Source organism: Poecilia reticulata, linkage group LG7 (assembly GCF_000633615.1).
Source record: "Poecilia reticulata strain Guanapo linkage group LG7, Guppy_female_1.0+MT, whole genome shotgun sequence".
NCBI lineage: Eukaryota > Metazoa > Chordata > Actinopteri > Cyprinodontiformes > Poeciliidae > Poecilia > Poecilia reticulata.
The window spans coordinates 19,118,945-19,130,588 of NC_024337.1; the positions used below are offsets into that span (position 1 = coordinate 19,118,945).

Sequence of the window (11,644 nt, forward strand, 5' to 3'; positions counted from 1 at the left end):
GAGCTACAGGTAGATTAGTTAGAAAGTTCCACCCTGTTATGTTCCACCCTGTTATGATAGATTGTGAAAAATGTTTATTCAGTAGAATTAAAAAAACCCATAATTTTAGATTTAGTCATTAAAGGTTTGTTATTTTGTTGAAGGTTAGCTAGCTAAATGTTGACCACATAAAGAACTACAGGTAGATTAGTTAGAAAAGTTCCACCGTTATGTTCATGAACCAAATAAGGTAGAAATTAGGGTGAAAAGTAATATTTTTAAGTCAAATAAAAAAATGTCAGATGATGGAATAGAGTTGCAGAGTAGTCTGAGGTATTATCAGATGTCTTTGCCATTTATCTGTTTTCATTTCACTAGTTACCCCCATTGACTCCTGTGAGGGGAACAATGAGTACCTGTCATGGGAAAATCCACTACAGAGATATCACCTGTTTTTGCCAAATAGAGCCAGGACAAATACTCTACCTATACTTTGACTTGAAAGAGGCAATCCTGCAACTAATAATAAAATCATCAGATTTTAGAATCAAAGACTTTGATTTTCCACCCTGTTTTGGGACAATTCACCATGTTATGTTCCATTCCACACGTTTTTATTAAATATTGTTACAGAAACATTAAGTACTGTGAATTTATCTGTGCCATGTTGGGAATTGAAGACCAATAAATGCAAATATTGGTATAAGTTTTTAAAATTACCAATATTTTCAATGCTACCAGTAATAATGAGTAAAAAAACAGTTTTTTCTTTACAATAGTCATAAATGATTCGTAACTTTATGATGCATTACAATTTCAAGAATAAAACATATTATATAGTAAAAGGGACACACTCTGTTTAAGAAAAAGTCATAATTTTTCCAAATTTAAATGTTTAACTATGTGTAGTCTATATGTAAATGTTCATAAGAGGGTGGAACACATTCAGAGACAATGGTGAAAAAAAAACACATGTAATTATTAATTTATCCAATCCTGAGCTTGCCCATTATTAATTTCTTATTGTTTACATGTCAGTGTTGTAACAAAATATTTAAAACTTAAAACAATACTTCTTTTTTTTTCAAAAATCCTAAGGCCAAAATGTTGCCGCAAAAAAAGAATCACCCAGTACAATTGTATTATTTAAGTATGTTTTTAATACATAGTTCAGCATATTTAAATATGCTTAGTGGCTATAACAATAGAATAGGAATGGAATATTCTGATATCAATGTATGAAGAGCACTTTACAAAGCACACTGCCGTTCATAATTTATTTAATAAATTATTTAGTAATATCAATACATATTTATATAACTATACAAACACAATTAAATAATGATTAATACTGAATAATATATTGGATATATATATATATATATATATATATATACATACATACATACAGGGGTGAAAGTAGTTTTAAATTCTTGGGGGTACTATGACAAAAAGTAAAACTGCTTCTTTGGGTGCTTTGGAGTTTCTGTGCTGATTAATTTTTTTTGCGGAGCAATAAAAGCTGGGTATCTCTTGCATTGTTACAGAATGGAGCTGTATTTTCCTCAGCCCACTGGCTGCAATGTTGACACCTTGAGATGCCATGAGACCTAATTCTGAACATCATGGAATGGAGTGCATCCCAGTTTTCCATGTCTGGCATATAACCGTTCATTTTAGCTTTTAAACTGGTTTTATTGATCCTGTGTCCAGACTGAGGGATAATCAGTAGCCTACCATCATGACCTGTTTGTTCTGAAGATCCTGCAGCTTCCACTTCTCTTCCTAACATGGCGCCTCCTCACCCTGACTCTCATACTGACAGGAGGAACCACAGAGCTCTGTTAGGTTAAAGCTCATCTTCTAAAGTTGGGATATTTTTCCTCCAACAGGTTCCAGAGGAATAACCTCAAACCAGATGTTGGACTGGATTTTATTTCACTGTCATTTGTGAATGTTAGCTTGTCATTTAACAGTGGTGCAATAAAAGTTGAAAAAAGAAAACCTTCCGCGATCGACGTATCGCACCCCTGCTCTAACAAAGAACAGTTCAGAAACTATATGAAATTTTGGGGGGAAAGCTATTTATTAACTGATTAAGTCGTGTTTTGGATTGTTCTTGAAAAACTAATCAGTCACGGCTGCACAGTGAACCCACTGATTTTTTACAGCAGACAGCCGCCCCMCTCTTTTGCAGGTACTGCGTACCCCCGCTACATCTTTTAAGGGAACGCAGCACCCTGCCGTACCCCCCTACTTTCACCTCTGATTATGTTTTTCAGCCAACGAGTTCTAGCTTCAGAGAGATTCAGCAGCTGAGATCGAGTCCAATATCTGATGTGAGATTCATCCGTGCTGCAGTGAATCCGTCTCTCTTTATAGATATCTCCCTCTTCTTCCTCACATCGTGTCTTTAGGAAACTTTCAAAACAAAAACGGAAGATTTGGGATGTATTTTACTAGTGAAAGAATTACGATTAAATAATAGTCTTTACCACCTTCAGGGCCATGCAGAGACCACTAAAGGGGCAGGTGCTCAACAACAAAAAAGGGCACATCTAACCACATTCTAGGACAAAATATTAAAGCCACACAGCTTTCAGAGTTTAATAAACAATGATAAATTACAAAAATGTCCATCCATCCATACAACTATGCATATGTAAGATATTTTATTAGAAATCACAACAAAAGATTTCAGATGTGTGCAAATAAATGTTTATGTTTAGTAAAAAATGAGTTATTTAATTTTAAAAAAGTCTTTTAATCAAAACTTTTTTTTTAAAGGAATCATTACAATTCCAAAAGTTTTGATTACAATTTTATTTTACTTAACTGAGGTTAGTGTTTTTTTCCATTGAATAATTGGGAAACAAATTTAACTTCACACTCTGCAAACCAGACCCTAAACTTAAAGTCTGGGTTGAGTTTTTTTCCCCTTCATTAATTACACACTTTTATTACATTCATTATATCTTATCATGGTAATTCAGGGTGAGTTATTTTTAATTCTAAATGAATATCTTTGTTGGACTATTATTTAAGTGTTATTCTCCTTCAAGATACATTTACCTATCGCCAGAATAAATGCAGCATACATTAATACATTACGCAGCAAAGGAAATTAGAAGATCGGACATATATTCATTATGGAGATGATCGGTTTTGGACGGGCGATGTGCCCTTATTGCATAAGCGATACTGAAGAATGACTGATATCATTAAAGATACAGGGAAGAAGCTTTTTAGTTATCTAGCTTTGCTAGCAAAGTCGTTAGCTAGCAGCTAGCTAATAGCATATCAACAACACTCAAATGTCTGTATGATAAAAATAGTGAATTGATAGATAAGAACAGTTTTTCCTCACCTGGCTGTCTCCTCCCGCTCAGTGGTTCTTCAGAGAAAGACAGACCCAGAGGCCTGTCAGTGTCTGTTGTATTTCATTACCTCTCTGCTTAAACCGCGACTCCGAGCTGAAGCAGAAACGATACTTCAACGTTTTCCGTCATCTGACAAGTAGCAAGTCTACTCCACTTTATTCACCAAAAACGTTTTTTTTTTTATTCACCAAAAACTGTTCTGTAATCTGGAACGTTCGCTACGTTGAGCTCCAGTTAGCCGCCTTATCTCACTGCGCGAGAGGCAATAGCGTCATGCGTCACGGGCAAAAGGTCAAAGGTAACAAGGTGACCGGCTTATTATGTTGTACAAAAAAGAAACAAAAAAGCAAAGAATTTTAGCACATGTTTTTATGTGTCAGAAGAGGGCTTAGGAAATAATAATACCAAAAAAATAAATAAAAATAAATAAATACATTGACCAAAACGGCACTTGGGGGCAAGGAGAAAAAAGGGCAGGTGCTCAAGCACCCCAGCTGCCCCCTCTGCACGTGCCTGATGGCTGATGCTGTACAAATGCAGTTTTCTGTCCATGATTTGCAGTGTTTTCAGGAGTAGTGAGGGGCAACATGTGGCATTCTCACGATTTAATAGCCCTTCAGTCAGGAGCTTGTTTATAGCCTAGCTTAGCATAAAGACTAAAAGCATCAGAGGAAAAACTATGGTTTCCAAATCCAACTTTTTCTGACAGAAAGATTAAACATGTACTACACTAAAACTTGGACTAATCCAGTTTAATCTGTTTCATACAAACAAGTAGTCACTACTATTTGGTTTTAGTTTACACTGGAAGATCTCTACATAGCTGTGTATTTTGATTTGTTTCTCTTTAAAATTGTAATGCAGGTGTCATCTGCTGCAAACAGCAGTGCATTTTACCTTGCAATTGGTTGATATCAATATTTCTTCTAATGCTATTACTACCTCTGTAACCACTAGATAAGATGGGAACCATGACATATAGTCTCTTTCTGCAATTTCTTTGGATTCTCATGCGTAAGCACAACATTTTTCTAGGCCAAGGAAAAATAATTAGTCATCCTAACAGACATGATTCACTAAGTCTGGCAGTCCAGGTTAGTTGGAAAGAGTGCTCCTCTGCACTTTAATTAGCAAAAAGTGTTTGTAAAGAATAAAAGAGAGGCAGGTAGCTATCTTTGTGCCAAATTATTTGCAAGAAAGCCATCTGAATGCTTCATAAAATAAAAAAAGTCTGCAATGCTTTCTCACTCTTCCCCTACTTTTGTTGAATCCAAATCCCTCCTCCTTTTATAGAGAGGTTCACAGCACCTTCCTCTTCCTAAAGTCTCTCATCTTTGCTCAGGGGAATTAGACAGAAAGTCTGACATGAAAGAAACCATCTGAACAAAAGCACAAGCTAAGAACAAGAAAACAGAAAAAAGACAGGAGAGAAATGAGAGACAATAGAATAGATTCATGCAAGTTCATAATTTAAAAAAGAACATGTAATGTGACTTTTCAGCTTGCACTAACAGTGAGTTCCTCTAGAAGGTGAATTAAAAATGAGTTAATTCACCTTTATGTATCTATAAAGTGAATGTTAAGAGATATAACTAATTAAACTTTTCATTGATCCGATATGACACACTGTTGTTTTACATGTGATTTAAAATTCCAAGTTTGAGTTTTAAAAAATAAAATAGCAAAAAGTCTCAATATCTTCATCAGTCTTTTTTTTTTTTTACCATGCAATTATAACCTGAAAAAAAAAGAAGTCATACAAAACGTAAAGAAAATAGTCAGGATGAAAACAGTGGCTCAATAGTCAGATGAATATGAAATAGCCTAAATAGGTGAAGTCCATTGAATATTTGTGCATCAAGCTAATTTAAAGATGATGAACTTTGTCTTTAGTCATTTAAATATGTAGCTGCTCTTATTTTATAACAAACATAAGTGGCAACAAAAAGTTGTTTGCTTAATCAGAGGCCCCTTTAAAATGTTCAGGCACCTAGAGTACGTGCAGTAAACTATTTAATATTTTATAGATTATAATATTTAATATTTCATAAAATATCCCATAAAATATAGAATATTTAGTCGACAGCATTAATCAAGAATATACTGCATTATCTAAATTGACTGTGAGGCATTGAACTCCACTGGARCCTGCGCTGGAATCTCGTATTGAAATTATATTGAATTGTCCCTTGTCTTTAGTGTATTACCTTCGTATTATACAGCGTTTGAAACTTAGTGATTACCAAAAATAAACGGAGCACTGGAGCAAGTGTCATGGTGAAGGTTGTGCCACTACCAGCAAGATCAAATTTCTGTCCTGCCTCCAGTTGTAAATGCTGCTGCACCGCGGCGATAGRCATATTACTGCTGGCTCTGGGCGTCACTATCGAGCAGCAGAAATGTCCTAGATGCCCTGCTCTGTACTTGACTCTTTCAGAGTCGTTAAATCAGTGGAAAATCTGTTCATATCATCAAAGAGTCACGCAGAGGTTGGCTCCGGTAATAGGCAGCCTGTCATGGAACCTCACCGCTCTGGATGATTATCACAGACAGATATAGTTCACTTGGTAATGCTCTCATGTTACSAACAGATCTCTGTTTCAGATTCCAGAAGCGGGGGGACAGCTGAAGTTCTGAGCTGGACTAGGCTCAAACAAAATACACYTCACTTTCATGATGCATTGCATGCAAGAAACCCACGATCGGTTTCTTTGTTAAAGAAAATACCGATGAGTGTGTGCTGTTGTAAAGCACCACCCACGTCACAGGTTCGAATCCCGGCCTGATGACCTGTGCCGCGTGTCTTTCCCCCCTTTCCCCTGAAGGTTTGTTTCAAGTAAAGTAGGCAGGTGGAGAGAAAAGAGTATCAGTCAAAAAAGTGAAAGATTGAAATAAAGTAAATCCTTCTGAATCCAAAGCTAAGACCAAGCAGAGAGCATCTCAGTTTTGCCCAATAAGGTATGGAATGCTGAGATACCTCGGCCRTGTGATGTGAAGAAGCAAAGTGACTTAGAGGGAGTGGGAGGCTGGTTCTCCTGCTATGTCTGCCAACAAGATAATAACCAGCTTTTCTAGTTAGATAAATCTCTGAACACGTGTTATCTAAAATTACAAAAGTGTTGCGTCACAGATCTAAGAAAATTGTAGCCTTGAAGGAGGWTGAAACAGAATGTTAGAACAATGATGGTGATAAAATGTGATTTTTTTCAGAATAGATTTTGTGTCTGTGGGGAAAAAAAAGAGAAACATATCCTCTAGAGATTATTAGAAATATTATATGTTGCAATATTTTTGATCATTTATGCAATGACAATCTTTAAGAACTGAAGTACTTTTGCATATAGACAGAACAAATATATTAAATGGCTGCTAAAAATTCTGGAAAAATTATGAAGAAAAACAAATGTACTTTTGGCTCCATCTAGTGGTACAACAACACTCGACTCATCTTTCTCCTGGTTGGTATAAGAGTGAAATCTGAAGAAGGATTTTCACACACCTCTGAGCCCTCAGCATCACAGCGGYGGTATCTTTGCTGGAGCTCCGTAGAAGATGTGAGCTGTGCTGCATCTTCAACTGGATTCTGGTTTTCATCTCTCCACGTCTTTTCACCAACTGCACATAAAAATGTATTCACAGCGTTTTGGGCTGCTAGAGTTCTTTGGCCCACTTTATGGAATAAAACAGAATTAACTTATTCTGTTTTGGTCCAAACAGAATCAGTTAATGACTCGAGAATACCCCAAACCAAAAAAATGACATCAGGATGTAAATTTCGTTGTTTGTCTTGCATGCTGTGGATGTGTAGTGACATTAACATGTAGGGCATGCCTGTTTGGGCAGTTGAAATTTTGCTAGTTTATTTATCTATAAGACATGGAAGTCACAATTAAACAAGAATGTGAGCTTAAGGTAAAAATGTATCCATCCTAATTCAGCATTACTTCGCTGTGGTAACAAGGCTAGGAAGGAAACCCAGATATTCCGCTCTCCCAGGAGGCATACTTGAAGAATCTTCAAAATAAATCCACCTGGGAAGCATCCTTATCTGATGCCCCACTCAACACAGGAAACCATTTTTCGGTGAGGAGGAGTAGTTCACCTCTTTGCCCCCCAAAGGTGAAGTTCATTGTCTTATCACTGAGATTCATCACGGTGAAGCTTATTTCGGTGTTTTGTATCCAAGATCTTGTGCTTTCATTCCTGATCCATATCTCATGGCCACAGGTGAGGGTCAGAATGTAGACAGTCCAGCAAATCAAGAAGTTAGCCTTTAGGCTGACCTCATTCTTCACCACCACGACAAAAGGTAGCTCCCTACACATATACTGCTGCATTACACAGATCTTAGTGACCACAAGGTATCACATGTAAATTGGAGAGTTTAGAAGCATATTAGGATCTCCATATTAGGATCTCCTTGTTTATCAAAGGCAGCTCCACTGTAGAAAATTCCCTTTCCTGCTCACAGCTAATCGAATTAGCCCCGTCATTATCAAAGTCTATTTTGAAGACAAAAGCGCAACACAGAACATTCACTACCTGGCAACAATAGACAAGATTAAACCCGTAGAAAATGCGTCTTAACAAGAAAGCATGAAGAGCATTCTATGAACAGACAGTTAACTCAGTTAAACTTGTTTCAGAAAATGTGAAAAATAAAAGTACTGTGCACAAACAGGCTCATCATCTAATGCAAATGAGATTAACYGCAAAATTTATTGAGCCACAAAAATAGACCACGATTCCATCATTCTAAAACAGGGGCAATGCGGCTTGCTGATGCAACACCAGCAGCTGAAGTTGAGGAAGTTATTTAGAGCACAGATAGACTACAGACTAAGACAATTCTCTTTTTATTGAGGCGTCTGTGGAACAGCATGGGAGAGAAATCGCCTTGCAATTGGAAGTTGGTGAGTTCATCCTCAGCTTCCCCTAACTGTATGTCAAAGTCTCCTTAGGGAATACGCTAAACTTCACATTGTCTACCAATCTGCAACCTTGTGTGTCTTTGTATGTGTGAGCAGTGTAAAAAAAAGGCACTGCAACTATAAATGCATTTTATCTCCCATCACTGAAATACATTGATTTAGGTTTTGAATGTAAAACCTTGAAATTTCCAGTTAACAGAAGAACTGTCTCAATTACTTTAGACACCTGGAGAATAATCCTACTAAAGCAAACCAAAACCAAAGGCCAAGGTAAAGTTATGGTTAGCTAATTTATKTACATGTTTCCATCATGTAAACCACTTTGAATTGCGTTGTTGCTTAAATGTGCTATACAGATAAGCTTGCCTTGCCTTACCTTAGATTTTAACTGCTGAAAAAGGAGAATGTGACATCAGAGAGGTGGAATTCCTCCATAAATATATTATAGATAAAAAAAAAATATTAAAAGGAACATGAACATTGAGTAGAAGAATTCCTTTAATTTAATTAAATCACAATGTCAAAAATTCAAATTTGAATATCTAAAATTAGCTATAAATACTGTATATATCAAAAGTTGTTTGCAGTAAAAATGTATGTGACTGCTGTGATTTGACTTTAAATTATCTCTCCATCCATTTCCCATGATATCAAATGCTGTGAAGGATTTAAGACCTACATGACTGGACAGGTTACCTCTTCATCACAAGATATTAATCGGGTTTAAATGTTGATTCATTATGTTCCACTGATCCCTAATATTGGTAATATMATTTYATTTCCCATAAATATTTGTGACMCCATGTATCATGAAAGAACAGCCTAGTAAAAAAATATATTAAATAACTTCAATCCTACCTCTGAAGAAGCYACTGCTTTGAGGGAAACCATGGTATCCAGAYGCAGACAGATTTGACAGGTTTGGAGATTCTGCAACAGTCTCTAACCTGTTCTCAATGTTCCCCTCCTAAATAAGTAAGAAAGTCATATAGAATACATTAAGAAACTCCAGATTTCATAAAATGTACAAATAAACTTCTGCAGCAAAAAAGCTCAGGTGTGATTTCTGGCTACCTTGTCTATTTGGGTCCACTTCAGAGTAAACTCAGACGTTTCTATGGACTCAGTCAGGCCAGTCTGATCTCCTGTGTCATCTGCAAAGCCTCTTCTCAGACACAGCCTGTTTCCTTGAGTGCCTTCTTCCTCCTTCTCTCTGTCTTGATGAGACAGGCTGTAGCTCATCTGAGCCTCTTTCAGGTCTGTGAGAGTCACACCCTGCGGGATATCCACGCAGCTTCGTGTCTGTCAGCAGTCAAACACAATCTATTAAAGCCAGAGCTTGTGAAGCACTTAGTTTATACCTGTGTTGACCTGCGAGTTTGCCTGGCATGGCGGGACTTCGCTTTCCTCTGAGATTCTGCTTCTTCATCCTTCACAGGAGCCAGATACGACCTGACAATAACAAGCAGATAGATGTTTAAGAGAAAGTACAACTGTAGAAGAGACCTTTCTGTAGATGTAGGCTGCGTTTCTGAAAGTAACCCCGACATATGTAATTAAAAAGCAAGAAAACTCTAACTCCAGTTGAAATATGCCAGCAAAGGCTTTTCAATGTGAAATTGTTACATTTCTCATCCATGTAATGCACCTTTTGTACACGTTTTGTACACGTTTTTTTATATATTAAAAATTGCTTAGTGTTATACAGATTACAGACGTTGTCTCATATCTGACGCCACATTTAAGCATTAAAACATCAGAAATATCTGCAAAAACACATACACACCATCTCTATATCCTGCCATACAAATTTTAAAACAAATATAAGAAACCAAATCAAATAGGAATAGAAACCAAATTATCTTTGCTTGTACTTGCAGCATTACCGGTTTTGCAGTCTTGCTGCATCCCCCCAAAAGATGAAAGCTAYAGTTGAAAGAAAACCGTAAGTACTTGTATTCTAAACCGTAAGTATTAGAATACAAAGTCTTGGTCTATCATTGAGGTTTGAAGTGGAAAAAAATTAGAAAAAGATCAAGGAGAAAGTTGGCAGAGTAACTATTGAAATGCATTCTTGTGCTGAAAAAAATAACTCCTATTTTTTATTTAGAAATATATTTACTGTTATCTTTGTAAATTCTACATAAACTGGGAGCTTAGCATTGACAGCAGCTATTCAGAGTCAAGCACATTATGCACCACTGCCTTCACAGACACTAGAAAAGAGCTGAAAAAGCACAAGCTGCGGTTGTGTTTTAGCCACTCCTCTGCTTCACTTTAACAGTTATTGATCGTTCGGTTCCAGAGTCACCACGAGATTTCACAAAGCTGTTCAGCAGCAGATTCTATTGTAAAGTAAAAAAAAGCTTTGGATATGGATAGACTAACTGTACACAGGTTCTGTGGCTGACATCAACAATGACAAAGCAAAAGAAGTGAGAAGTCAAATATATTATTATTTGAAAGACTATATCTCAGATTTTGGAGGAAATACTGCTCATAGTATGGAAAACTGATTCCCTTAATATTTAGAACTAATTAAGAAAGTGAAAGCCTCAAGCCAACAATTGTTATTTACAAGAAAAGCCCATCAGCACCAGTAAAGAGTGTAATTACTACATTGAGATAATGAACCTGATGACAAAGAGCTTCAGGCCTTTTAAAAGTCTGAAAGTGAAATAGTTTACATAATAACCCAGGAATAAAGCAGAATGACTCAGACTTTTTTGAAACGTACCTGGAAACAACAGCTTGCATGGTTCCTGTGGAAGGTCAGCGAATAAGGCACGGAGATAGTRCAGCAGTGATGACAGGGAGAGGCTGGAGAAAATGACTCTCTGCAGCAGGCTGCACAACGGGGGAGAGAGCAGGGGAGAGCAGCTTCCTGTCTGGATGATGCATACACAATCAATTTATGCTTTCTGTCTAAGAGCAGCTGATACAAGCAAATCTACTTCAAAAGGCAAGCAGCAGGACAGATCTGTACAGAGAGCCTGCAGGCAATTAGCTAAGGAAAACTAAAAGCAAAAAATAAAAKAATATAAAATATTCTTTGATGCTCACTTGACTTAGAAAATAAATAAAAAAACATAGGATAGTTTTGTAAAAAAAAATAAAAATAAAGCTGCTAAATATGGTTTATAATATATAAAACTAGGGTGGCATACTCAATTATGTATCTATGGATGGATAATGAATCATATTTAGCAGTAAACATGCATGTGATATATATATATATATATATATATATATACACATACCCCCACTTCCAAAATGACCAGTACCTGGGTTACAACAGATTAAGCTCCAGTAACAATGCCGTCTCTTCAAACGTCGTCAGCATCCTGTAGCTAT

The 11,644-nt window shown here is 36.6% G+C and overlaps 1 protein-coding gene across 5 annotated transcripts in view; it reads right to left on the minus strand.

The window, feature by feature from the left end:
• ppp1r12b (protein phosphatase 1, regulatory subunit 12B) overlaps positions 1-11,271 on the minus strand; it is a 31,834-nt gene extending 20,563 nt beyond the window's left edge. For 2 of the 5 annotated variants that reach the window (XM_017305746.1, XM_017305745.1), the window contains exons 1-5: positions 11,028-11,271; positions 9,652-9,742; positions 9,365-9,565; positions 9,149-9,257; positions 6,859-6,974 (exon numbers count right to left, since the gene is read on the minus strand). In XM_017305746.1, coding sequence (XP_017161235.1) covers positions 6,859-6,974; positions 9,149-9,257; positions 9,365-9,565; positions 9,652-9,742; positions 11,028-11,047 — 537 coding nt within the window. In that variant the 5' untranslated portion in view covers positions 11,048-11,271. The remainder of the gene's footprint in view (positions 1-6,858; positions 6,975-9,148; positions 9,258-9,364; positions 9,566-9,651; positions 9,743-11,027) is intronic. The other 3 variants (XM_017305744.1, XM_017305747.1, XM_017305743.1) reach the window with 3 other exon arrangements.
• Between the last annotated feature and the right edge of the window lie 373 nt (positions 11,272-11,644).